The sequence below is a fragment of the Alternaria triticimaculans genome (genome assembly GCF_023758025.1).
Source record: "Alternaria triticimaculans strain BMP 0046 chromosome Unknown scaffold_9, whole genome shotgun sequence".
Classification (NCBI taxonomy): Eukaryota; Fungi; Ascomycota; class Dothideomycetes; order Pleosporales; family Pleosporaceae; genus Alternaria; species Alternaria triticimaculans.
The window spans coordinates 410,684-436,553 of NW_026055966.1; the positions used below are offsets into that span (position 1 = coordinate 410,684).

The 25,870-nt window shown below is 54.2% G+C and overlaps 8 protein-coding genes across 8 annotated transcripts; 4 read left to right on the forward strand and 4 right to left on the reverse strand.

Annotated features, from left to right (window-relative positions):
• Positions 1-960: 960 nt before the first annotated feature.
• On the reverse strand, positions 961-4,144 carry J4E78_006579 (uncharacterized protein; the record flags this gene model as incomplete). The annotated part of the gene is made up of 5 exons (XM_049367189.1): positions 961-2,384; positions 2,431-2,608; positions 2,658-2,915; positions 2,965-3,516; positions 3,569-4,144. The coding sequence occupies 5 exons, from the start codon at positions 4,142-4,144 to the stop codon at positions 961-963; spliced, it is 2,988 nt and encodes a 995-aa protein (XP_049220936.1).
• A 2,030-nt stretch (positions 4,145-6,174) lies between these two features.
• On the forward strand, positions 6,175-8,676 carry J4E78_006580 (uncharacterized protein; the record flags this gene model as incomplete). The annotated part of the gene is made up of 2 exons (XM_049367190.1): positions 6,175-6,180; positions 6,265-8,676. The coding sequence occupies 2 exons, from the start codon at positions 6,175-6,177 to the stop codon at positions 8,674-8,676; spliced, it is 2,418 nt and encodes an 805-aa protein (XP_049220937.1).
• Positions 8,677-10,713: 2,037 nt separating this feature from the next.
• J4E78_006581 (uncharacterized protein) lies at positions 10,714-12,099 on the reverse strand (the record flags this gene model as incomplete). Its single annotated transcript, XM_049367191.1, has 1 exon — positions 10,714-12,099. The coding sequence occupies one exon, from the start codon at positions 12,097-12,099 to the stop codon at positions 10,714-10,716; it is 1,386 nt and encodes a 461-aa protein (XP_049220938.1).
• Positions 12,100-13,056: 957 nt separating this feature from the next.
• J4E78_006582 (uncharacterized protein) lies at positions 13,057-13,568 on the forward strand (the record flags this gene model as incomplete). Its single annotated transcript, XM_049367192.1, has 2 exons — positions 13,057-13,183; positions 13,237-13,568. The coding sequence occupies 2 exons, from the start codon at positions 13,057-13,059 to the stop codon at positions 13,566-13,568; spliced, it is 459 nt and encodes a 152-aa protein (XP_049220939.1).
• Positions 13,569-13,618: 50 nt separating this feature from the next.
• J4E78_006583 (uncharacterized protein) lies at positions 13,619-16,036 on the reverse strand (the record flags this gene model as incomplete). The annotated part of the gene is made up of 1 exon (XM_049367193.1): positions 13,619-16,036. The coding sequence occupies one exon, from the start codon at positions 16,034-16,036 to the stop codon at positions 13,619-13,621; it is 2,418 nt and encodes an 805-aa protein (XP_049220940.1).
• Positions 16,037-17,485: 1,449 nt separating this feature from the next.
• Positions 17,486-20,663, forward strand: J4E78_006584 (uncharacterized protein; the record flags this gene model as incomplete). Its single annotated transcript, XM_049367194.1, has 4 exons — positions 17,486-18,013; positions 18,062-18,539; positions 18,588-18,763; positions 18,819-20,663. The coding sequence occupies 4 exons, from the start codon at positions 17,486-17,488 to the stop codon at positions 20,661-20,663; spliced, it is 3,027 nt and encodes a 1,008-aa protein (XP_049220941.1).
• Positions 20,664-21,414: 751 nt separating this feature from the next.
• On the forward strand, positions 21,415-23,070 carry J4E78_006585 (uncharacterized protein; the record flags this gene model as incomplete). The annotated part of the gene is made up of 1 exon (XM_049367195.1): positions 21,415-23,070. The coding sequence occupies one exon, from the start codon at positions 21,415-21,417 to the stop codon at positions 23,068-23,070; it is 1,656 nt and encodes a 551-aa protein (XP_049220942.1).
• Positions 23,071-23,331: 261 nt separating this feature from the next.
• Positions 23,332-24,771, reverse strand: J4E78_006586 (uncharacterized protein; the record flags this gene model as incomplete). The annotated part of the gene is made up of 1 exon (XM_049367196.1): positions 23,332-24,771. One exon carries the CDS (start codon positions 24,769-24,771, stop codon positions 23,332-23,334), a length of 1,440 nt encoding a protein of 479 aa, XP_049220943.1.
• Positions 24,772-25,870: the final 1,099 nt, after the last annotated feature.

The window sequence follows — 25,870 nt, forward strand, 5'->3', positions numbered from 1 at the left end:
GTTCGGCGTGCCAAGATATCGGTCGGTGCTCGGAGTGGGAGCGGAGTTCGAGATTTGACGAGATGAGCCACCTCATACCAGGGAAAAACTGAACACCCAGGAGCCTACGTCGCTATTAGGCTATCTGCTTTACACGTTTTTATCTTAATGTAGGCCCTAGGGTGTTCAGTTTTTTCCTTAAATGGGGTGGAGCTAGGCAGGGACGACCTCGAGAAGACACGATGTGACGATGAGCGGAAGTCATGAATCGAATGCGGCATAAAGTCTTTCGAGAACTTCAAACAATCGTATTTCAACACCTGCAACCCCTCAGCACGATAATCTAAAGGTACCAACGACTTAGTCCTAGACCGAAGACCAAGACGTCAAATGAAAGACAAAAAAGTTCAAATTCTCAAGAAACTGAAAGCATTCATTACATCATTCAATCATACCACAACCCAAGCCCACCCACCCTATAGTCTTCAAGTCGAAGAAAGTAAGAGAGAAAAAAGATGAGCCGGCACCGCCTACGAAGCAGCTGAAGAAAACCGGAAGCTCGTGGTATAGATAAAACATGTCTTTCAGAGTATAACAAGGCGCGGCACGAGATCACGCTCGTCTGTTGTGAAGAACAAACGCACGCAGGACAGAACCAGCTGATTTCCTCCAACCAGCTCTGCATCCCGCAAATGTGTGTTAGGGTAGGATGATGCGATAGTGGCGTTCGTTCGGTCGGTAGAAGAGAGAAGAGCAAAAAAGAGGTATTTGTGAAGCCAGCCTCCCTCCACATACAGACACAAACCCAAATTTCGCCGGGGCAAGAAGGGTATGTTTGCCCCTAGGATATATCATGGAACGGGAAGAGAGAGTAAAAGAGCAAGCGGTGTATGCCGAGCACGCCGTGGAAGAACGCCTGAATCAATGCCCCAAATGGTGTAGTAGCGCCCGTGATGCCGAAAAGCAGTGTAATAACAGAATTTACCGTTGGCAGAAAAGTTCAATCTCGCCGAGGCCGCCGCCGGGGTTGAGATTGCTTTGCTGCTCTTTCCAATTCTCAAACGCCTCTTGTACGTCGTCGTCGCATTGAATGCTGACGTATGTGTTGTCGCTGTCCAGGTACTTTAGCTTGACTTGGCCGGAGCCAAGTGAGACGGATGTCGATCGCTGGAGCTTGGCATCGATGCGATCTTTGAGCGACTGGTAGCTGATGTTGGTGCTGACGACCAGAACCATCGAGCTTCCGGCTGATGGGCAGTGCACCTTGACTTTGAGTTGTGTCGGTATGCTCGAGTCTTGGCCAAGCGGTGGCGACATGTTTCGTGAATCCATAGATGCGGGTGTCAAAGTGCCCTGGCTTCGCTCAAACGATGATGCGGGCGTCATTGTACGTATTGGGTAGTTCGGATCGCGGCGCATGGCATTGTTGTGGTACTCGTTGTTCGCGTTGGCCAACTCCGCGGCGGTTCGTTGCTGTATCAAGCGGTCTCTTTGGATCGCTGGTGACTGGGTTGCAGCGCGTGGCGGTGGGTTGTTGGGCGAGTTACTGTTACTTCGGTTGACAATCGCGGCATTGTAGGCGTAGTGGGTAGGGAAAGGTGGCACATCTGGTACTGGCTGTGACGGCGGCGCTCTTCGTGTTTGTCCTTGGAGATGTGAGTTGATGTCAGGGCTACTAGCTGCCCGCAATCTACCTTGCTGTGAAAGAGTGGAATTGGCCGGAAGTGACGGGCGTTGCATCGCACGGCCTTGGGGGTGTTGAACGTTCTCGCCCCTGGATCCGTGGCGCGACTGAGCAGGAGCAGTGTGGCGGTTATTCTCATCGTGAGAATATCCGTTTGGTGGAGCTTGACGGGGAAAGGGGAATGTGCCGTTCGACGACGAGCTTGTGCGGGCATTGGAGTGTGTTGACATGGGAGTTTGCATTGGTGTTTCTGCCGTAGGTGAGAAGTAGGATTCATTGTTGGAGGCATTCTGTATCTGCTGGGTGCGCAGGGTTAGTGCTGGCTGACCGTTGTAGCCCATAGGAAAACGTGGAGGCGGTACCCTTGAGTCTCCATCTGGAGGGCCGCTTTCACCAGTCGTTGACCGCGAACGCAACGAGGGCGTGGAACTGTTTTGTCTGTAAGGATAGCCTGTGACGGGGTCAATATCCTCGTCGCCATCTTCATCGTCGTCTTCCTGGTAGGGGTTTTCGAGCACTTGATCGCGCATGTACGCGAACTGGGTATCTGATGGCTTGGAGGCTGTGGTGCTGGCACTGGTGCGCGCCTGGTCCTTCCACACGCGGCGCTGGGTATCGACCTGCATGGCCCACTTTTTCATGGTTTCCTCGGAGGTGAATTTGATGATGAAGTTTTCGATTCCAGGGTCGCCCTTCCAGAAGATCTGACATGTGTAGGAGCCTGAATGGTCAGTGGGGATGGGGGGAATCGGAGGTGGTGGACATACCTGGCTTCTGTAGGGAGATGGTCTCTGTGACGTTTTGCATGAAGATGCGGCCTTTGAGTTGTAGTTTGGGCTTTCCGTCTTTAGTGACCAGGGTTCGCGTGGACATTTTGTTCTTTGGCTTGTTGACGTTGATCTCTTTGCAGCAGAGTAGTATCATTTCGAAGAGGTAAATCTTGTACTGTAGGGTATTAGCAATGTACGCAGAGTTTGGTGGTGGTTGTGCCTACCTCGCGCTCTTCGTTCTTGGAAGTCATGCTCTCGCCTTTCAGCACCGTGTACTGGCCGTGCAGAAGCAGGTCTCCGAAACCTTCAATTCGGTGGCCCTTCCAGTCCTCTACAAGCGTTTTGAGCTCCTCGACCGCTTCGACGCGTTCTTCCCGAGCAATCGCATCGTTGGTGCCTGCGAGCACGGAGGAGGCTGCTTCGATGCCCTTGGAGATGTCTTCGCGTCGTCCTTCGTCTAGATCGCCCTTGTCTCGGAGTTGCTGCAGTGCGTTAGAGATGGGATTCTGGGCTAGTTTTTGGAGATCATACCTGAAGTAGGAGGGGGTATTTGGTAAGTCGTTGGAAGGGCTTCAGCAGGAAAGACGCGAGGAGAGTCGGCGATTCCACCATCTGTCGCATCTCTGCCGGCCCGCCCGTCTCCTTCAGCTTGTCGAATTCGCGCATGGCGATCTGCTCGCACTTCTTCTGGTTCGCGATATACGGCTCGTAGACCTTGAAGGCATCCTTGTACAGCACGAAAAGGTTGCCCCAATTTTGCTCGTCCGGGTGCTGTGCATTGGTCTGCTCGACGCGGATGAGGAAGCGGCGCTGGAAGTCGAGGAGGGCGTTGAGGTTGAGGAAGATGTCGTGGACCTGGTCGCCGCTGATGACGCCCTTCTCTTCGACCAGCTTCTTGAACTCCTGCAGCAGCTCCAGATGCTGCACGTAGGTGCGCTCCGTCTTGACCAGCTCGTCGATGATGTGCTCGCGCTGGGTGCGCTTGGTAACGACGCCGCCGACATTCTCGAGGGTCTCGGCAACGCCAGCGATCTTGCCCTGGGCGACCAGCTCGTCGAGCACTTTGTTGACCACGTTGGTGACCTGGGGAAGTGTTAGCGCGGGCCTACCCCACAGTCTCGTCGTGCGGGCTCACCTTCACAAAACCAGTTGTGTCGTCACCGTACAGGTCGCCGAGGATGAAGCAGCTCTCCTGGGGGATGCCCAGCTCGGCGACGCAGCTCTGGATGAACTTGTAGCAGGCCATCTTCTCGTTCTTCTTGAGGCTCTTCTCGTCCTGCTTGGAGCTGGGGATGCTCAGCAGCGTGCGGGGCCCCAGGGCGTTGTACAGCTCCATGAGCGGGTAGCCGCGGCGGAAGGTGCGCCAGAGCAGCGTGACGGGGTCGGCATCGTCGTCGGCCTTGCCCTCCTCCTCGGCGATCCAGCGGTCGAAGCCCGGGATGAAGCGCAGGCGCATCTGCAGCGTCAGGCAGCGCTGGAACAGCGAGGTGTCCTTGTCGGCCCGCTTGTTGAGGACATTGTCGCTGGCTTCGACGGGCCCGCCATTGACGGGCGTGGAGGACGTGGGAAAGGCGGGCGGGGGGTGGAAGAGGGTGCTGCTGCTGGTGGCCTGGGTGCTCTGCGTGTCGCGCGCGCTGCTGTGCGAGTAGCTCGAGTAGGTGCTCTGGAAGCTCTGGTGCGACATGAGGGCAGGCGGCCCGGTCGAGGTCATCCGGGCGTGTGCAGTGTGCTGTGAGGGCGACTTGGGGGGTGGATGGGAGACGGCAAAGGTGGTATGGGCTCTCACCAGACCCGAGTGAAACGATAGTCCGCCCTCCATGCTGCTTTCATCGATCTCCTTGCGCTCGCGCTAGCACCTAGGCGGTCAGGGTCGCTGCTGCTAACTGAACAGGGCGGCGATGTGGAGCGTGCGGCGACAGGAGCAAAATCACCGCCGGCCTGCATTCGGGTCGCGATAATCTCTTATTGCTGGAGATGGGCGATAATCGTGTAATCTCGCAGGACGTCTCGCATGAGGTGTCGGGCGGCGCACGCCTAAAGGGGTTCACGGCTCGTCGTTTCACCCGCCCATGTAGGCGTTGCAGCCGGCACGTGACTGCGACTACAAAACTCAATACACGCCCGTCACTGGCATCTGCTGGCTGTCCCAGACAGGCTGGCAGCTGTCCGTTGGGCGCTGCTTGTGCCAACGACGCTGTTTGCAGCACGGCTCGGTGACACCCCACAGCCATGCGGCGCGTCGCCGTTCCACTCATTTCCAGTGCCAGTCCTTTGATCACGACCGAGTCTGCGATATATGACAGCTGACTCACAACGGCGCCTCGCTCATGACTTGCGATGACTTGCAAGGTTAGCAATGTGAATGCACGCGCGTGCCTATCACATCATCTCCAGCATCTGCCGCCTGCGGTTCGTCATGTCGGCACAGGCGCTGCCTTGGGCCGCGATCGCCCCTCTGCCTGCCCGTCGCGGACCCATTTCTCCAGCCTTGCTAGCCCCAAGTACACCACGCGGCTCATGCGAGTATTGCTAGAGAGCGGCAGTCGAGCGGTGTGAGAAAGCAATTCCCATTCTGTGGCCATGAGGTTGCCGGGAAGGCCATGGGAGGCTGGATACGCGCCCGTTCTCACATGCCGTCCGACGGGCACACAGTATTGGTCCACCTCAGGCGAACGCGAGAGCAGGTGATGTTCCCGATCGGCGCTTGAACGCCCGCAGCTACCTGGGCGATATAATAAAAGCTTCAAGACAGCCGTCAGACATCCACGTGAAGTTGTCACATCTGTCAGGCATCGTCAGGCATCCTCAAACAGCGTTAACAGCACAAATTCCCCCACGATGTCCCAACAGTAAAACTCAAACAGGCGATTGCGCAACCGTTGACTAATCGCTGCTTCACGTAGACGGCACACCTTCACATGAAAGCAACGACATCGGGGAATTGTTGCATTTCTTCTAGCCCGCATCCTTCAACTTCTAGTGCATCAGACCGTTAAGCGGGCATCTAGCGTCCCTCTCCTGGTGTGTCTCAGATGCAGCGACTTGGCCGCACGAGTAGTAGTCCGCATGCCCTAGGCAGCTCGGCTAGCGGCAGATCTGGAGTGAATGGGCGCGGGTGCACGGGCGTGTGTCGCGGGAAGCCATGACATGCTGCACCTGGGCATCTCGAGGCTCTGCGAAAGTGGGAGAGCCATCGCGAAGTTGACATTTCCATCCTTGACTTGACCTCACCCCGCCGTGATAAGCCGAACGCGCATCGCACCCCGTACCTCGCCACCCGTCGCTTTCCGCATCGCCAGTACCGTGATTACCAAGAGCGCCAGGCAGCACCAACCTCACCACCCTGCCAGCGCATGTTGAGACAGCATAACACAATCCTCTCACCGCAGTCCAGCGCGCTGCAAACGGCCGCAGCATCACTTTTCAGCTAGCGACCTTTGTCTCCACTCACCCACATCCTCGCGTGCACCACCATGGCAGGCCCTCTAGGCAACCCCAACGCCCAATTTTCGGGCCCGCCCTACATGCATCCTTTCCGCCCCGCCTCTGCCATGAGCGCAAACCGCTTCGACGAAGGCTACTCCGAGGACACAAGGAGCCAGAATGAGGGCGACATGGCTATGCGCAGCGACGTGCGCTTGACCGACGCCGAGATGGACGCCGACTCGCCGTTTGCCCTGCCCGACTGGGTTATGAACCTGAGCGAGAACGAACGCAGTGGTAAGTACATATCACGAGAGCATGCGCGTCTGCGCTGACATCATATAAGAATTCGCATACGCCATACTACGCTCGCTGCGGACCTCCTCGATAGCCGGTATCGTCGAGAAGCTCAACCCACTCCTCCATCTCGACCCTGTCATGTACCTTCCACCCGAGATCACCTTCCAGATCCTCTCATATCTCAACCCCGAGACGCTATTACGCGCGTCGACACTGTCCCGCTCGTGGAGAGAACGCGTGCTCGACAGCCCCTTATGGAAATTGCTTTTCAGGCTAGAGGGCTGGAACTCCAACTTCCCACAGGTGCGCGCATACGAGGAGGCGCAAAGACAGAAGCGCGCAGAGTTTAAGGAGAAGGAGCGGAAGACGCGACACAGAGCCGCCGAAGACACCGATTACGGCAAACCATCCCACAAGAAGCGCGTGCGAGAACGGCAGTTGTTTGGTGACGGGGCCGCGTTGGAAAATGGCACACAAAACATATCAGAGCCAATGGCCGTTAGTGGCTCAGCGGGCAACGCTTGGGGCGAACAACACGGTGCTGTAGAGGCTGATGACAGCCCATCCGTCAGGTCTGAGGATAAGATGGAGGGCATCTCCTTCCACGGTGCATCGCCTACAGCCTCGCCCACCGACGTGGCACGCCGAGAAAGAAGACAAGGCGCGGTCACCGAAGAGGCGTCACAGGCGAGCACCTCCGCGGAGACCAACGGGCCTCCGATACACCCCTCGTTGCTGCTTCCAGGCCCAGAAGCAAGGATCAACTGGCAATATCTCTACAAGCAAAAGAGGAGGTTAGAAGAAAATTGGAGCACTGGCCGTTATTCCAACTTCCAGCTACCACACCCTAACCACCCCGAGGAAGCTCATACCGAGTGCGTGTATACCATACAGTATTCTGGGAAGTTCCTAGTGAGCGGCAGCAGGGATAAGAGCATCAGGGTCTGGAACCTGGACACTCAGCGCCTTGTACACCCGCCACTCGTCGGCCACGCAGCGTCCGTGCTGTGCTTACAGTTCGACGAGCGCCCCGAGCAAGACATTGTAGTCTCTGGTGGCAGCGACTGCAGAGTGATTCTGTGGAAGTTCTCCACAGGACGCATCATCAAGGAAATCGAAAAGGCGCATTCCGAGTCGGTCCTGAATCTCAGGTTTGACGATCGCTACCTAGTCACTTGCTCGAAAGACAAGACGATCAAAGTATGGAATCGCAAGGAGATGCTGCCCACGGACGACACCTACCCTTCATCCACCATGAAGTCGGGCGCTCGCTTCCCCTCTTACATTATCAACATGCAGGAACACGTCGAGAGCCAACACCTCCATTTCAAACCCCTCCTTCCGTACAGCCTGATCATGACTTTGGAAGGACACGGTGCTGCAGTCAATGCCATCCAGATTCTTGATGGTCAAATCGTGTCTGCATCTGGAGATAGGAGTGTCAAATGCTGGGACGTCCGCACTGGTGCATGCACGCGAACCTTCTCGGGCCATACAAAGGGTATTGCATGTGTTCAGTTCGACGGACGACGCATCGTTAGTGGCAGCTCGGACGAAAGTGTACGCATCTTCGACCGCGCAACTGGGGCAGAAGTAGCCTGCTTGAACGGCCACAGTAATCTTGTGCGCACCGTGCAAGCTCAGTTTGGCGACCTTCCTGGCAACGAGGAGGAGCTCGAAGCCGAAGCGCGGTCAATTGATCAGAACTACTTCGCAGCCCAGGCCAGTGGCCAGCTCACTGGTCAGAACCTCAGCCGAGAACAGCGACGCGCTCGTAACGCCGGTTCTCGTGACCCGTCGAAGGTATTCGCCTACGGGGCCAAACTACCACCCGGCGGCGGCGGTAGCAAATGGGCGCGCATAGTCTCTGGCTCGTATGACGAGACAGTCATCATATGGAAGCGAGGCCCAGACGGAGCATGGGAGAAGTCTCAAACCCTCCTCCAAAACGACGCCGTCCGAGCAGCCGGTGGCCGCCCCCGAAGACCTGTCAACCACGCAGCCAACGCAAACCACCCTGCCCAACCCCCCAATCAACAAGCAACCCCACAAACAGCTGCACAACAAAACAACTTCCAAGCCCTCGCACAGCAAGCACAAGCCCAAGCCCAAGCAGCCCAAACCCTCGCCCAACAAGCCCACGCACTCCACGCAGCATCCCAAGCAATGCATGGCCCTACCGCCGCCGCCGCCAATGCACCCGCAAACACAGCAGCCACCGCCAACCCAGCTCCCACGGCGAACAACCCTCCCACCGCAAACGCCGCACCAGTACAGCAAGGTGCCGCCGGCCCTGCGAACGCTGCACCACACCACCACCACCATCATCATCATCACCAGCCTCACCCTCTCGCCGCGCCTCTCACCAACAACGGCACTAACTCACGTGTCTTCAAACTGCAGTTCGATGCCAGGAGGATTATCTGTTGTAGTCAGGATCCGACCATCGTGGGGTGGGATTTCGCGAATGGGGATAGGGATATTATGCTTGCTAGTCAGTTCTTTGGGGACTCTTACTAGGTGTAGGAGAGGGTCTGGTGCTTTGAGTGGTATTCTGGTGCTTCTCGAATGTGTTTGGGTGAAGTTGGTGGCGATAGGGGTTATTTGTATGATGATTTATGTATATAGGGGCATGTTTGCATCGCATTGGGTGGTGGATTCGGTTTTGGTGGGTTGTTTGTAGCGCCCTCATACAGGTTAATGATATATCAGACCAACTATACTTGTTCAATTTCCGAGAGTTCTGGCGGTACAGTGAGGGTATCTGATCGTTCCCTACCGTATCGTCGACTTCCCATCTAGCGACTACTCTCGAGGCAAGCTACCCCTATAGTCGCACGCAAGACAGTCATGGACTATGGGCACCTCCCAGGCCGACACGTCGCTGGCTAGGGTATGCATGTTGTCTGGTTCGCGCTGCGGTTCAAGAAATATGGTTGCCTTGCACAGGTGACTTTACAGATGGGACGGTTGGCCACGCTGTGTTCTGAGCCAATCATCACTGCAGGTCATGCATGTGAAGGATGAGTTTGATTGGCCCAGTATACGCCAAAACGCCATAGAGTGGCTGAGCTTGCTGAAGCCTTCAGTTGAAGTTCTTAAGTATTCGACCGCGCCCTCACAATCTGCGACCTGCAACTTCAAGAACCAACTTGCCTTTTGTGACGAACGGTCGACTGGGTTTATACCTAGTTTTGGGCCTTCGAAAATGTCATACAGGACGCGGTCCTGGGTTTGGGCTTCCAGCCTCAGCTCCCTCCCATTCCGCCTTAACAAGTTGCTATTCTGGCTACCCTCTAACTGGAATTTATCGTTCGGTCTCTGGCTACGATATACCGTTGACGGTCCAGGAGCTCCTCCCTCCATGGCTTCAGTGCGTTTGCCCGGATCGAAACTCGAGCTTCCGCTGACTTGCACAGAGCGGAAACAAGTATGTACATTGGCCATTGGAAGAGGAAAGACAGTTCCGCTTGCTCGAGCTACATCCTGGGAATCCTGGAGACGCTATCAAAACTACGTTGGTTACAAGAGATGTTCGAGACAAGCCTTCATACGAAGCAGTATCTTATTGTTGGGGACCCGCGCCGCACAGAGACGCCATCATCCTAGTCAATGGTTACGATCACAAAGTAGGCAAGAGCCTTTATAATGCTCTTAACAGTTTCCGAAGACCACAATCAATTAGAGTACTTTGGGTCGATGCACTATGCATCAACCAAGAGGACGTAGAGGAAAAGATGCATCAAGTTCGGATGATAGGCGAGATCTACACAAACGCAGCTAGTGTCCTCGTGTACCTAGGCCAACCCACCGAACAGACTGAAACAGATATGCACAACCTGCAGTCTTTCCTGGAACCCTATACGCAAAGGGAAGATGCGCCCTGGTTCCACATCCCGATACCAGAGCTGGAACGAAGCATAAGTAGAATCCTGACCAGGGTTTGGTTCGAAAGGATGTGGACAGTTCAAGAGGCAGTCCTAGCGCGCCACATAGTGTTGCAGTGCGGCCCATACCGGATTCAGTGGACGACTGACTTACGTACCCTGAGGTCGTTAGTGTTTCGCGTCAAGTCTGCCATCGTATCTCCGCTCTACAACCTTCACAAACGACATGCGGAGGAACTCGATTGGACACCTTTGCTATACATGCTTGAATATCAAATGAGGCAGGCTGCACGCGGGGAACATGTGGTGTTGCAGCGGAACCTTCTCGATGTGGCTTTTGACTTCCGACATCGGCATTGTATGGACCCGCGCGATAGGTACTACGCTATCCTTGCCATCATCGAGAATGAACGCGGGGGGTCATTTGGTTTCCATGCCGACTATACAATGAGTGCGGAAGAGGTGTATGAGCGTTTCCGGGCTGCGGTTCAGCAGATCAGTGAGATAGAAGATGTTCCGCTTGCATGAACGTGCGGGTTGTAAATGTGAGGGTGCTTTCCAGGACAACATAGATTCCATTGAATTTTAGAAGTAAGGTCTGTCTGCCAGATTGATCAATCACAACTGCAACGAGTTAAGAATGCTCTATATTCCACCCAGTACATGGCACTCAAACCCTCTTGCGCAATTTCCCCGTAACTGTGAGCCTCGCAATGAGAACGCATAGTGCCGATACAGTCGCTGTTCCGCCTGCGTAGAAGATGGCAGGGCGATACACATCAATGTTCTGACCCGACGCGGCGTCTCGTCTACCGCCAGCGGCCTCTAACAAGTAACCAGCGATTGGCGCACCCATCAGATACCCCACACTCCAACCAGTGACCGACATACTCATAGCTACGGCAGCTCTTCCAGGGCCAAAGATACCAGCAACTACCGTTGGCTGGGTGGTAAAGTACGCGCCGTTCGCAACACCGTTCAGGATGGCGAATAGGACGAGTGGACCGAGGGTATTTGAGACTGGCCAGATTGCAAGCATGCTTACGGCGTTGAGCACCATGACGATAACGAAGGTATTGAGTGGGCCGAACTTATCGCACAATGGACCTGCGATGAACCGGCCGATGGCGTTGCAGGCGTTAAAAGCAGCGACGAGCGCAGCACCAGTATTAGAACTGAGACCAATCGACTGCGCAAACAGTGGTAGATAGTACGGCGGGACGAACAGCGCAAAGACACCAATGGCGCTTGCAACGAACGTAGCAATGAAGGTAAGAGACCGGAACATGGAGAGGTCGACAAAAGGTATGTTCCTAAGCGGCACACGATCCTTTACCATCCACGCAGCCGGAAGACCAATAGCCCAGGTAAGCAGACCCTGTATGCGGAAAGTCCACTCGATCCCGACTTTTTCGTACAGGGCGTTCAACGCAACCGCCATGACGCAGCCACCTATTCCGCCGCCCAGCTTGATAAGACCGTTTGCGAGACCGAGACGAGCGCTGAAGTACTGTACGGGAACTGTGTTGCAGACAGTCCAGTTGAGCGACATACCAATGCCGCCAATGACGCTGTACGTGCCGAACAGACCAGGCAGATTGGACGTGCAGAAGCTTGCTCCGATCAACCCCAAGCCCATGAGGAAGACACCGAGGAGGATTGTTGCTCGGCCGCCTATCAATCTCATGAGACGGACGGCTCCTAGTCCGTACAAAGCGCCGCCTGCGAGTCCCAGGGAACCGACGTAGGAGAGTGTGGATGGAGGCACGTCTTTCAGCGTTGAATCGAGCAATGCGGCTTGTAGTACGCCCCAGCAGTTTATGATGGCGTTGTTGCAGAAACTTGTTGTTGAGGAGCCTGCGACTACTATCCATCCGTATCCGCCGTCTGGTACTGCGGTGACGGAGTAGGCTGCGTTGTCTGGTGTGTCGTCATGGATGTGACTCAAAGATGCTGAGTTGGAGGGACCAGGTAACGATTTGCTTGACGGTGGTTGTAAAGTGGCAGCGTAACTGGTTAGTTCAATGCGATCTTCTGTGATGGTAGTAGTAGACATCTTGATGCTATTTTCCTCGAGTCGCAACGGGAGGGCAGACGCGGACAAACTTATTCGTGTCTTGCAAAGGGCGCGTTTACACGCCTTAGACGCCAGAGTGACTGGTACTCAATGTAGCCATGCAGGTAAGCGCAGCATGCCGTGGGCCGATTTGCCCTCGCTTCGTGCAGAAGGGGCTTTTCCGATGGAAAGGGAAATGAGACCTACAGCGTAAGGACTTCTCAATCACGAGCAACGATGGACTTCCGGACGTGTTCATGTGTGTACCTTTAGGAAATCATTGTGCTGATGCGTCTATTGCGGCCCATACCTCCAGAGCATGTATTACTTCCCAAGGTCTGCTTCTCTCGGGCTGTTGTCGCATCGCACATACGAAGCTGCCATTGCTGCATCTACCTGTTCAATTGCTCAAGGTGACCGTGAGATATGAAAGGACGGATCAGTAAACGACTGCTTTCCGACGCACAATTACGTTGGATGGTAGTCTGTCCCAGATTGCTGAAGAGCAAAGCGGGGAAGCTGCGGAGGTGCGCTAGTGCGTGATTAGTTACTTAAGCTCCCCAGGGTCCAAGGGTCCACGAGCTATCGACTGTCTAGCAGTCTGGCACTTACCACACGCTTTCGAGTCCTACACGTCTCATGCTCATTCAAACTCCAGACTATCGGCATGCGTAGTCGTTCTGCCTGATCTCTCGGTGCTTCCCAAGCTTTGCAAGTCGCGAGGCCAAGTTTCCTCCCTCAACTGCCCGGTTTTCCAGGCTAGGCGCGCTCGGTGCCCACTCGCTGAGACGCGACACGCCTCATCCAACATCGCATCCTTGATCAGTCCACGTCATGGCACATGGCACAATCCATACACAGCATATAGAGCTGTAGCATACCAGATTGCTTGCTAACTCTTCACACCTATTAACACAAAGCTTATTTACTGCATAACCTACAGTCACAGCATTCACAATGGCAACAGAAGACACCGTCGACCTGAGCGCAGCGCACGCACCCCAACAGGCATCCCTCGAAGCATTCACCTCCATTCTCGACACCGTGAAAAGCGAACTCCTAAAACTCCGTCGCGACCATGACAGTAAACCCACCCTGTTCCATCGACTCTCCTCAACCCTCTAACAACCCCTCTAGAGCACGAACCCGAATACTTCCGCGCCGTCTCCCACCTCTCCGACAGCGACCTCGCATCATTCACCGCCGACGACCTCGAATCCGTTCGCGTAGCCGTAACAGCATACGGTCTGCATCTCTTCGGCAAAGTCAAACTACCCGCTTTAGACAACGGATACATTCACATTCGCATCTTTGGATCCGCGAAAGACGGGACAGATGGAAGTAGTCGTGATGAGAGGGAGTATAGTTTGCACAGTATACATACGGAGGAGGTGCTTAAGGAGGATGGAGACAGGGTTTATAGAGCGGTATTCGGGAAGGAGGATGAGTTGGAGTGGTTTGAGACTTGATTGTTATACTAGGTATATCTAGATAACGAATTGGGGACTTCGGAAGGTATCTACAAGTCCTGCAGGCCTAAATCCTCATTCACCTGCAAGATGCGTTCGTGAACCATGTTAAGGGTCATCTTGCCAAACTCCTTGAACGCCTTGTCGTCTACTTGCCCGTTCAGCATCTCAAGCTCATGGCGGTAGGCTTGGCGAAGACCAAACATCTTTGCAATCTCATTGTTGATGCTCTTCAGATTATCATCTCTGCTCTCTCGTCGCTTGTTTGCTTCACCCAGCCAGTATTCTTGAGCGCCTGGCATGCGACTCATGGTTTCGTACACGGGGATCATTTCGATATCTGAGCGATATAGGTTGACAAGCCGATTGAAGCGGAAATCGTTGTCGGGATGGAAGTACTCCTTAATGCCGATGTAGGCTTTCATGGTGTTGACAAAAGCATGCCAATTCGCGAACAGCGCCTCGATCTTGCTCAATGCCGACGGGGAAGAGAAATCACCTTCTTTGGTGATTTCGGCACCAATACTATCGAGGTTTCCCGCGAGTTCGACGAAAGCGGAAGGGGCGCAGTTGCCTGCATTTGCGTTCAGCCATTCGGCCTCGCATGCATTGATGGCGGCAGTCAGCTCTCTGATTCTACCAGAGCAATCTTCTGAGACGACCTTTTGTGGCCTTTTCGTCTCAAGCTCCTTTGGAGCGACCATGGGGGCCTCCTGCACTGCGTGCTCTTGACCGATCCTGGCGACTACGTCGCCGTCAACGGAGGAAGAAGTGATAGGCTCCAAGCTATTGTCGGCGGCAACCTCATCAATCTGCTCAGGGCTTTTGAGGTCTTGAACCTCTGAAGTCTGGCTGGCGACAACATCACCAGCCGAAAGAGACCCATTTACGGCCATGTCGCCCCCTAGGGGTGCCGTGAAATCGGATGCTCCAGTCCAGTTTCCAGGGTCGAAGCCAGACGGGATGATAGGTACAGCGACGCTGCTTTGAGAAGGCTCGAAGGTGAAAGCGAAAGCCGATGCTATCGGAGATGCTGGAACGGAAGAGCTATGATGAGAACTGACACCATCCATGGTGTTTTCACTTTCATCTTCATCATCGCTTTCGTGAGGCTGTGGCGAGCGAGGCGATATGATCTCAGAATCGTCGCTTTCGGAAGACTTGTCAGATATGTCGTTGTCTCCAGCGTCGTCTGCAGAATCATCTGATAGCTCTTCGTTACCCCCAGCAAGATCCCAGAGCTCGTCGGCAGTATTTGAGTCAAGACCATGGTCTTCAGAGGTGTCGTTAGGGTTGTACTGCGTTTCAGTTTGGTCATCGTCAGACTCGTCGTCTGAACCAACGTCGACGCCACCATCACTATCGTCGGTCTCAATGGAGGGACAAGCATCTTCACTATCTTCGTGAGGATCGGAGGGCTCCGCCGATGCTTTGACTCCTGTCGGCGATTCAGTCTGCTTACCAGACGTAGCACTGTGCGCCTGAAGCTGTTGGACGTGATCAAGGAAGAGCTGTCGGCCGGTTCGACTGCCTTCAGGGTCGCCTTCAGACGAATCCCAGTACGTTTTCCAGTCGTCTAAGTCTTCCAGTGCCTCATCGATATCCTCGTTGTATGAAGTGTCGCAGTCTTCGTGCTCGAGCGACAAAGTCCAAATTTCGGACTCCCACGATGATGCAAGCGCGACGACGTCGAGGTTCGTTGTATCATTCGCAGATCGCAGTAACTCGCAGATGCCTCGGATATGGCTTCGGAAGCCTCGACGGTTGTCTTTGCGCAACTGCGCCTCTGGTGAGAGGTCTTCTTGGTGATTGTCGGCATTAAGTATGGCCTCGGTGGCTTCGGTGGCGGAGTCGGATTGAGTATATACATAGCTGAGGCTGGCTGGAGTGTCCGCAGAATGTGGTCCAGATGCGATGCTCTCGTTCTCCAACATGTCGTAGCTTAATCTGTCCATCTCCCAAACGAACCATTCTTCACCTGCCCAATAACTTCCATCATCGACTGGCCAAGCCTCAGACCACTTCTTGTCGCACTTGGTCAGGAGTCGCAAGGTTGATCTGACCTCATCGTCATACTTCTTTCCATCAGAGCTCTGCATCGATCGGGTCCAGATGTCGGACTCCCATTGCTTAGCGAAGACCTCGGGCTCGCGTTGCATGATCGCGGCGTTAGGTGAACTGAGCTTCCTGAACCTGGAGAGTTTGGCGGCCAGCAGCTTGGTAGCTTCCTCGCGGAGGTTTTTGGTCTCCTCGGTCCATACACGCTCTTTTGTGGCTTCCACACTTGGAGCATCTGCTGTCACATTTGTGTCGGGTGGGCGCATGCCCGCAGTCAGACTGGGGTCGTAAATTCTTTTCCTTGCGCGAAGCGGTTTTGGAATGAAGCCAGGCTTGGGACAGTTTGTTGCATCTGGCTGGGCAGAGGCGGAATCTGTACTGCGAGACGAGTTATTCAGTTGAGACAACATGGTAGTGCTTTGGAGGCGGAGAGTTGTGGAAAGGTCGCTGAGATGAGCTGCAGGTTGCTTCTGTATTGAGCCTTTCGCGTGTAGTATTGGGTGACGAGAAATGGAGAAACGAGGGGCGGGGTATTTGCGTGAATCTAGGCGGAGTTGCAAGTTGCGATGAGCTGTAAGAGGTCGCAGTGGTTGAGTGGGAGCCTATTGTTCCAGGCTCAACAATAAGAGCGGGCATAGCGACCGACGAGTGGATGGTGGTGGTATGTGCGCAATGAATTTGAAGTGAAAGTGAAAGCAAAGACCTGCTTCTGCTCCCCAACACAGCGACCATGTGTAAGACCATGTAGTCGACGATACCGGGGAAATGGGCACCTGGACAACGGCTATGAGAGACTCATGAGGTGTTTGATAAGAAATACAGAGAACAGGCGGCGATGGCCGCACATACTACCTTGGGCAGATGTGAAGACAAACATTGTTTCCAGTGTCCATAGTATTCGACTCGCGACGCTACCACGCCCGAAGTCCTGTTCCTTGCCATGTTGCCACTCTTGAGGTGCCGTGTACAAGTTGTATAGCTGGCCACGTCAGAGCATACGAATACTGGCTTATGGTGAGCATTCAAGGCTCCGTAAGCCTTCTAAGAGTCCATGGAGGCCGTTGCTGGAGGTTGGCATGACCAGAAGCTGACATCCGGGTCTAGGGGGTTGTCTTGGATGGCGTCCGACACACGCGCTTGACATTTCGGCCGCAATGTCCATTAGGCTACAACGAGCTAGTCCTCCATGATGGAGAGGCCCCGGCGATTGAGAAGTGACATCTTGGCTCCTTACAACGGCAGTTCGAAGGTGAGAAGACGAGGCGCGGCGTTGTGAAGAAATGAAGTAGACATCTGCCGGAGGACGTGAAGTTTGGGAAATTAGTGGGCCAGATCGCAGCCAATGGGACGCGTCGGAAGCGCTGTCGCCCCGCCTCCCATTCTTTCTTCACGAGCTTTGCCACTTCGACTATGCTCAACCGATCGCAGCGCAATTCCAAGCAACGACAGTACAAAGGCGTTTGCTTGTGTGCTGAGCAAACAGTATGACAATGGATTCTGAAAATGCAGCTAAGGCATCTCATCGACCGATTGCTTCGGCCCGGAGGAAGGCGCCAGGCCGGGATACATTGCGACTAGCAGTTTTCCGAGCTGAACACGACAAACAGATGCAAACAACCCATCCTCGCCATATCAGTGCTTCTTCGAGATACCATCGGCTGTCGCGATCGTCGCCGCAGTTCTAATCCCTCGCGGTCGCCACAATCCTCACGATCGAGCATCTGGACCAGTCTGGAACGTTACACCCGGCGCGCCCCTCTGACAGCCCTTAGCTCCCGCAGTGTATCACACCTCTGCAAAACACTCTGCGCGACCTCTGCTTTCAATGCTGGGCAGTAATTCAACATACAGATATCTCGATGCATCTCATGGGCGGCCAGCGCGTTGCCTTCTTCCCGAAGGCAGATGCGGCCGTCCTCGCATCGAGGCATGCTGCGCCGGCATCGTCCGAGCGCCCGACCACCACCGCGCCAATACTTGATCTTGAGAATGCCGACAAACCCCTTGAGCCATGGACTGCGGAACAAGTCACGTCGGTGTATCCCAGCGATGGCGACATCTGGACACCAGCACCAATACCTGCCAAAACACTATGTCCACCTCAGTGCTCTTCGGATCGCTATCTCTTCCCAGTCTTGACCCGGAATGAGAGGCTGAGGCTGACATTGCTATACTACTATACTCGCGGGGCGCTTGAAGATGTAGAGTTGATGTCTCGCCTACAGGAGAAGGTTCATCTTGCGCATGAGACAGTAGGATGGGAGTTTGTCATTGCCGGCCTTCTCAGCCACAGTACTTATACTCGGATGGTCACAGTGAACCTTCCTCTCGCGATATTACCACGTCGCGAGAGTACCTGCGCGCACACCATCAACCAACCACCAGGCGTAAGTCGGCACTCCTCTTTGTCACCGGACCACTACTGATATCTACAGACTGTCTTTGCGCTGCAGAATATGGCCGAAGATTGGCGCTTCGAGAAGTCACCGCATGTTGAACAGGGTGGCTTGCGCGCATATGCCGGTGTACCGCTGAGATTTGATACTGAATTTGGGGAGCACGTGGCTTTCGGCTCCCTTTGTGTCGCTTCTAATTCCCCGCAAGAGCCTCTCTCGCCATCGGTACAGCAGGCTCTTGCTAGGCTTGCTGACTGGATTGTTACGGATATAGTGCACAGTGCAAGAGCTCGCCGTCAAAAGGAACGTAGGCGGATGCTGGAACTGCTCTCTCAAGCTCAGCAGCAATGCGACAACCACCACAATATGGAGGAAGTGATCCCTAGAATGCTCGAGGATGTTTATCTTAATACGCAGGTGAGCATTCATCAGACCACGGACAGCCACATAACCTTCGCTGGTGGTACGAGATTTCGCACGTCAGAGCTGGAGCAAGGTCTTTGGGAAGACACAGCTTGTGAGTCATTTTGATAGATGCGAATATGACGTGTGCTGACTTTCGCAGATTTCGACTACGCCATCGAGAACCTCAATCATTTGGACATGACTGCGCCTCGGCCTGTACGGGCTATCGCGGCACAGTGCACTAGTCAGCGTGCAGCGATGTTTCTAGTAGTAGCCAGTAACGACCTCAAGATGGTCTTTGACGATATAGATTCTTGGTTCGTGCATATGTGTGCGGTAAGCAATGCTTGGCTCATCTTGGGGGATTTTGCTGACACCTCGTGACTTTTAGACAATACTATGTCGATATTGGCAAGGCCGCGCACTCCAGGAGGCGCTCAGCGCAAAGGAAACGTTCCTTCGCGGCATTACGCATCAGCTCCGAACTCCTATACATGGCATTCTTGGCTCTGTCGAACTTCTCACTGAAGAGCTAAAAGCTCGAAACGTGGTCCCTTCAACAGCCGCCTCATCACCCACTGCCAGCCCAGACATTGAACAGCTGGACCCATACACCTACATTAAGACCATCAAAACTTCTGCAAGAGAGCTGATCTCAACGGTGAATAATCTCATCAAGTTGAATCAGTGGGCAGATATTGCACAGGCAGAACGCGTTCTCACCATGCATACCGTCTCTGAGATTGAAGATGCTTTGCTGAAGGAAACCCTGCTAGGACTATCGGACGATCTTTCTACGCGGCCATCTATTGTAATACAACACCATCTACCGCCGAGTTGCGACCTGCTTGCTATCGACAAGCGGGTGTTTTTGGACTGTATTCAGCCGCTTATGGTCAACGCCGCTCAAAATGCTGCTGGCGGTATGGTAGCAGTGACTATATCAATTGAGGAGGGCTGCCAGTCCCTCGTCGTCGACGTCGAACATAGTGGACGTAAAACACCCAAAGGGAATTACGACCGCGTGTTTGACGTACACGAACAGATCGATCTTAGCGGTACTGAGTCTGCTCTTGGTTTGACGCTGGCGAGTAAGGCGGCGACACTGTTGGGTGGTGAGATTAAGATGGTAACTTCACCCTACGGTGCAGGCTCGCACATCAGAGCGACGTTCAACGAGCCCGTCTGCGCAAGCTCATTCCCTGCGTCCCGTACAGTGAAGGATAGATTCAGTGAGCTTCCGCAGACCTTCCATCATCTTACGTCCAAGTCAGCAACGTCGTCTCTCGGCGACTACTTCACACAGTATCTTTCAAGCGCCGGTTGGACAGCGTCCAACACATCTAAGGGTGCTTTTGTAGTTGTCGACTACACACCCAATCTAGCGGAGCTCTACCGACACACGTCGAACATCGATGCTGACCAGGTCGCGATATGTCTTGTTCCAGAATGCGCATGCTTTCTCGACTTCCATACTGAACGTGTGCGACGGCAGGGTAATGTTGTATACGTTCAAGGTCCCTTTTTGTCGGAAACATTTGAACAAGCGTTGAAGCACGCGGATGCAATCTCGGCCGAATTCCGCGCCTCTGCTCTGGAAAAGGAGTCGCGTGCGACCGGTGGCATCGTTATCGAGCCAGTCAGTCAAGCTTCTACACTGGACTCCAACGAGCGCCCGCAACTCCCATCTGAGCGAGGTTCAATATTCCCCGACAAGCTTCAGAATGAACTAGTACAGTCGGTACGGACCTTGCGCATCGAAACTAAGCCTCCGGCTTCCACGAAGGAGACCTCAACATCGAGCAAACCCCTGACACTCCTTGTTGATGACAATGCTGTCAATCTTCGTCTATTGGAGATGTACTGCAGTCGTCGTGGCATCCCATTCCGAAGTGCGAAGGATGGCCAGCAGGCAGTCAACATCTTTTCCGAAGCTCTCGTACCCAAGTACGACCCACTGCTCCGACAAAATCTGCCCATCCAACCATTCGGGCTCATCCTCATGGATCTTCAGATGCCGGTTTGCGATGGTATCGATGCAACACGACAGATACGGCGATTGGAGAAGCAGCATGGGTATAAACGGAGTGTCTTGTTCATTGTCACTGGTCAGGACTCCTCGAACGATCGCAAGGCCGCAGACGATGCCGGCGCAGACGAGTTCCTGACGAAGCCGGTAGGGCCCAAGGTTCTTGACCAGTGGGTAAAGAAGTGGTATCCCGATATCGACATATGAAGGATTGACTACCTTCGAGTTCCCAAACTCATTATCCGAGGATTCGTGTACAGCACATTTACGAGATGCCATACGCCAAGGCTGTGCCGATCGCTACATCCGCACCGAAAGTCATTCGCGTACAGAGTTCACGCAGGATGATGCATTAGTTCCCAGGGCCGGTACGGTGTGGATGTCGTATTGTCTGCGCATTGTCGAGCGCCTCGAAATCACACACCGAAACGCTTGACCAGAGTCACTTGTGTAGTCAGGAAGATCGATAGTGGCACAAGCTGGGTCAGCTCCGTGACACGCAACCTTTTGTCATCACAAGCTAGCGAGACGAGATATGGTTGCCGATTGGTAGTGCCACCAAGCGATAACAGCTTTCGGGTCGCATCAGACGCCGACTGTACGCTTGCTAGGACTTGATTGTACTCTGAAGGTTGAAGCATGCAGCATCCCAAGTATGATGCAATTGTCAGAGGAGGACTGTACGTATGTAGTAGATTGCGCGACGCATTTCGTCATCACCGATCAGGCCTGCTGACGCCAAGCGATTATGTCATCCACATGTGATGCCAGATCACGCAGCATATCTCCACGCCAGTGACGCCCATATAACCTACCTCAACCATTGTATATCTTGATCCTTCCTAGAACCCATCATTCATGCTGTCTCCAAGATTACCGTCGACAGTTTGACAATACTCAGCTGCATTGGCCCGTCCGCTCGCAGTTTAGGCGCCAGCCTCCCTAACTCATTTCCAAGATGGCGCTGTCATGGCTATCCTACTCATGCATAGCCATCCTTCTCGCAACCGTATACATCAGAAAACGACTCAGCGTCCGCACGTCCCAAATAGAACGCGATGCTGAAGCCGAGAAACCTGGCCGTCTCAGGCTCGACGACGGCCTAACAGCGTCTGGACGGCAACTGAAAGCCAAGCTCGTCGCAGCCATTCCCCACATTGTCATCACGCCCGACAAGGCAACGGAAATTAAAGAGTCAATGAATGCGTATTGGGACCAGAAAGCATGTGAGGTGCCGCCTGCATGTGTGGTGCGACCCCGCAATGTGTGGGAGCTAGCCCAGGCGGTCAAGATTCTCAAACGCGAATTCGATTTAAGGGTTGATCGAGCAAAGGAAACGGGAGAAGAGGTGGAATCGATCTTTGCTATTCGAGGTGGTGGTCATTCTGCTGTTGCTGGTGCGTCGGGCATCAAAGGTGGGGTTCTCATCGACTTGTCGCTTTTCAAACAAGTCGTTCCTGCTACAGATGGGCGAAGTGTGGTCATTGGCGCGGGCTGCAAGTGGATTGATGTGTACTCAGAACTAGAGAAAGAGGGTCTCGCAGTTGCTGGTGGGAGAAATTCTGCTGTTGGTGTGTCTGGCCTCACGCTCGGCGGTGGTCTCTCGTTCTTCTCGCCGCAATACGGGTTCGTGTGCAGCAACGTCCTCGAATACGAGGTCGTTTTAGCAGATGGACAGATCGTGACTGCCTCGAAGTACGATAAACCTGATCTTTGGCGTGCACTCAAGGGCGGAGGAAACAACTTCGGCGTCGTGACAAGTTTCACGGTCCGTAGTTTCGCTGCGAAGAACGTGTGGAGCGGATTCATTTATCTCCTTCCATGGAAAGCCCCTGCTGTGCTCACAGCATTCCATGATACCGTCGCGAGGACACTGGCCGGTGAGCTAGACCAACGCTTCAACCCCTACGCTGCGGGCCCGTTGGCATGCTTCACGTACCTCCAATCCGTTGGCATCCAAGCAATCTCTGTGCACCTCGTTCACACCGCACCCGACACGAAAGAAAAAGGCTGGCCGGAATGCTGGCGTAGCTCTGGGTTCCATAAGATTGGGCGCGTGTGGAGTACGTTCAAGATCCGCAGTCTAGTCGGTGCGACAGACGAACTCAGTGTTTTGAACCCGCCCGGACGACGACAGGAATTTGCGACTACGACGATCAAGAACGATAAGCGGACTTTGGATGCGGCGCATAAAGCGTATCGCGATGCGATACCGAAGATCAAGAAACATGGTGTTCAGGGCATGAATTGGACGCTTGTCCTTCAGCCATGTCTGCCTTCTTGGGCGCGGAAGGGCGATGCAAATCCGCTGGGCCTCAACGAAGGATCTGGTGAGCCGCTTGTGAATGTACAATTCACAGTGAACTGGGCATTGGAACAGCATGATGAGGTGGTGAGAGCTATCACTAGAGAGGCGATCGAGCAGATTGATGCTTTTGCCACTGAGCATGGGACGAGTCATCGGTATCGCTACTTGAACTACTGTGCAGCATGGCAAAAGCCATTCGAGAGCTACGGAGAGGAGAATTGGAGATTCTTGAAGGATGTTAGTGGAGACGTTGATCCTGAGGGATTATTTCAGCGTGGTTGTGGAGGTGGCTTCAAGTTAGGGTAGTGAGATCATCTCGCCTCATCGTCATGTATTATGGGGAGTGGGCAAGTGGTTCGGAACAATATAAGATTACTACACGTGCTACAACGGCCGTCTGAAAGAGTCATCATCTGTCATCAACCCTCGTATACTCGTCAACGCCGTCCGCTCTAGGAACACTTCCTCTGAGCCGCTCATGCTACCCCATCCCCACATTATTTATGTCTGAAACGCCATAACACCCCTATTGCAATCGAACTCTCGCTATGCACTCAAGCAACTCAACTAGTCAAGGCCGGCGGCGATCGCGGCAAGCGCCCAGTCCATGAAACCGGCGTTGGTGTCAAGGATGTTGGTGTTGAACTCGGGCAGAGTGGGGTAGAAGTTGGTGCTGTATCCGAACTCCATGGTGAAGCCGTGGATCTTGTTAGCGCCAGACTTGGCGTATGTGCGGCTAGCAGCGTAGTCGTCCGAGGCACCAGAGGTGGCGTAAAGACCGACTGATTGCATGGATGTGTAGTCACGGCCGCCGACTGCTCGCATCGCAGCCGCCGTCTTGGCAGCAACGTTCTTGATGTTTGTCGCATCAGCTGAGGGAATGTACTCTTTGTACGTGGAGTCGCCAAGACGACCTCTCTTTCCGTCATACGCGCTGTTGAGGAAGTTCATGGTGGTGCTGGTGCTCTGAAGCTCATCATCGCCCCAGTTGTACAGGATGTCGCCAGTAGCGGAGTGGATGTCCATGAACCACCTGATCTTTGGGAATGAGTCGTAGATGCTGACGTGGTTCTTGGTCTCAGGCTCTGATGCAGCAGCTGAACCGTAAAAGGCCTCGGAGCTCGGCGAGGTGGAAGCAGGGGATGTGGAGGGGTCGAAGTACTTCTTGAAGTTCCAGAGGAAGTCAAAGTTGCGGTTGATGTCTACACCGACGGAGGCACCGCTAGTGCCAGACCGGGTGTTGCGGTTCTTGCGCCATAGTGATCCTGAAGACTGGTCGTATGCAACACCGTCTGGGTTGACGAGTGGGAAGAAGACGATGCCGGCGGCAAGGACGCTCTTGACTTGAGCATTGGTGTATGATTTGCTACCGTACTTCAGACCGCTTCCAGCCTTGTTCGCGGCGAGGAGATCTGAGATCCAGTAGATGAGCTGATCAGGGCCTCCGCGTTCGCGTGCGTGCATTCCAGCGGAGAGATAAAGGCGGTACTTGGACTTGTCTGTGCCAGCGCCAACGTATCCGGCGGTTTGCGTAGCGCCATTGAAGGTCTTGTATGGCAGAGTGACGGTGCTGATACCGTATCCGCTGACGAGTCCCTTGATGGCAGAGTTGATCTCGGTGGGATTCATGATGCTGCTCATGGTCGATCCCGTAGCCTTGGTGCCAAGACCAGACGGTGTGACTGAACCGCCCGACCAACGGTCGCCAGTGCCGATCGGTGCGGTGGCAGCCCTCTTGCTGAGGTCACGACGGTGTAGGCTGATCTCTGCATGGTTCTCGTACTCTTTGGAAAGATACGCGATTTGGTCCTCGGTCAGCAGGGCGTGGAGCTCGAAATGGCCTTCTTTCGATGGCACCGCCTTGGGTCTGCAGCCGAGATCGTATGTGCCATTGTTGACGATGTCGAGAAAGTGTGCTGGAGAAGGCGCATTGAAATGAACAGGCAGAAGGCTACCGAGTACGGTAGTGCTCTGGAGTATCAGAGCTGCGGCAAGAGCGTACTTCATCTTGAGTCTGCTTGGGGTGAAGAATATGGGGAACGTTAGAATGAAGTTGCCGGTGCTCTACAGTATGTCGTGAAACAACGTTGTTTTTATACATTCCTTCCATTCTGGTGTAACGATCGACCTTCTCCTAATGGCCGGCAGGTGATACTCTAGCATAAACGTGTCGGAGGTGCCATGGTGTCGCCTGCCGCTGATTGGCCGGCTTCGCGAATTACGCCGGGCGCTAACTTGATCTCCTTCTGCTTTCGTCCTGTCTCCGCTGAAACTCCAGATGCACCTGCCCGGGAGGATCAAGTAGATCCAGAGATGCATGGGCAATGAGAGGACCTGCCCTGGGTGATGTGCAGCACTAGATAAGATAGATTAACTGGCCCTGAAAAGCAAGCCCTTCGGGACAAAGTTTAAAGCTGGATGGCCGGACGCTATCGTGAAGCGGTGATTTCCATCTGGGCATTCCAGGGGAAGCAGGTGGCAGGACAAGACGGCTTCACCGAGCATACGGGTGGCCATAGGAGTGACGCTGTGTGGCTATACTGGGTTGCGCCATACTGGGTCGCTTCGGTAATCGATGGGTGTGCGCTCGCACGAAACATCCACGAGGTATCGCGCAATCGTCGGAGTCTGAACACTGATGGCTGAGAAAGGTTGCAAGTCACAAACGTGCAACTTGCGTTTGGTGGTGCGGATACTCAAGCCTCGGGCGATGCGGCCGGGGTATCCGCCGCCAAGAGGGCCACGTGCCTGAGTCTAAGCAGGGGCAGATTGTCCGGCCTCTACGTCACCGTCACGCCAAACAACTCAACATGCTACATGCGACACGCGACATGGGTGACAGACTCTCCCTCTGCAGATATCAGTCGATTGATGAAGAAAGATGCACGACACGCCTGTGACCTTGGTATGCTTTTTACGCGTGTTGGCAAAAAGCAGCTCCGCCGGGGACAATCACACTTTCGCCACCCTATCATGCTTCAAGAATCGAAGATTGCGCCATAAGCCGGAAAACGCCGCCTCTCCATGTCGAACACGATTTCCAGTGTGAATCGCTTGTTGCTGATGACCAGCACAGCTTCTGCGTTATTCCCACCCTACTCATACG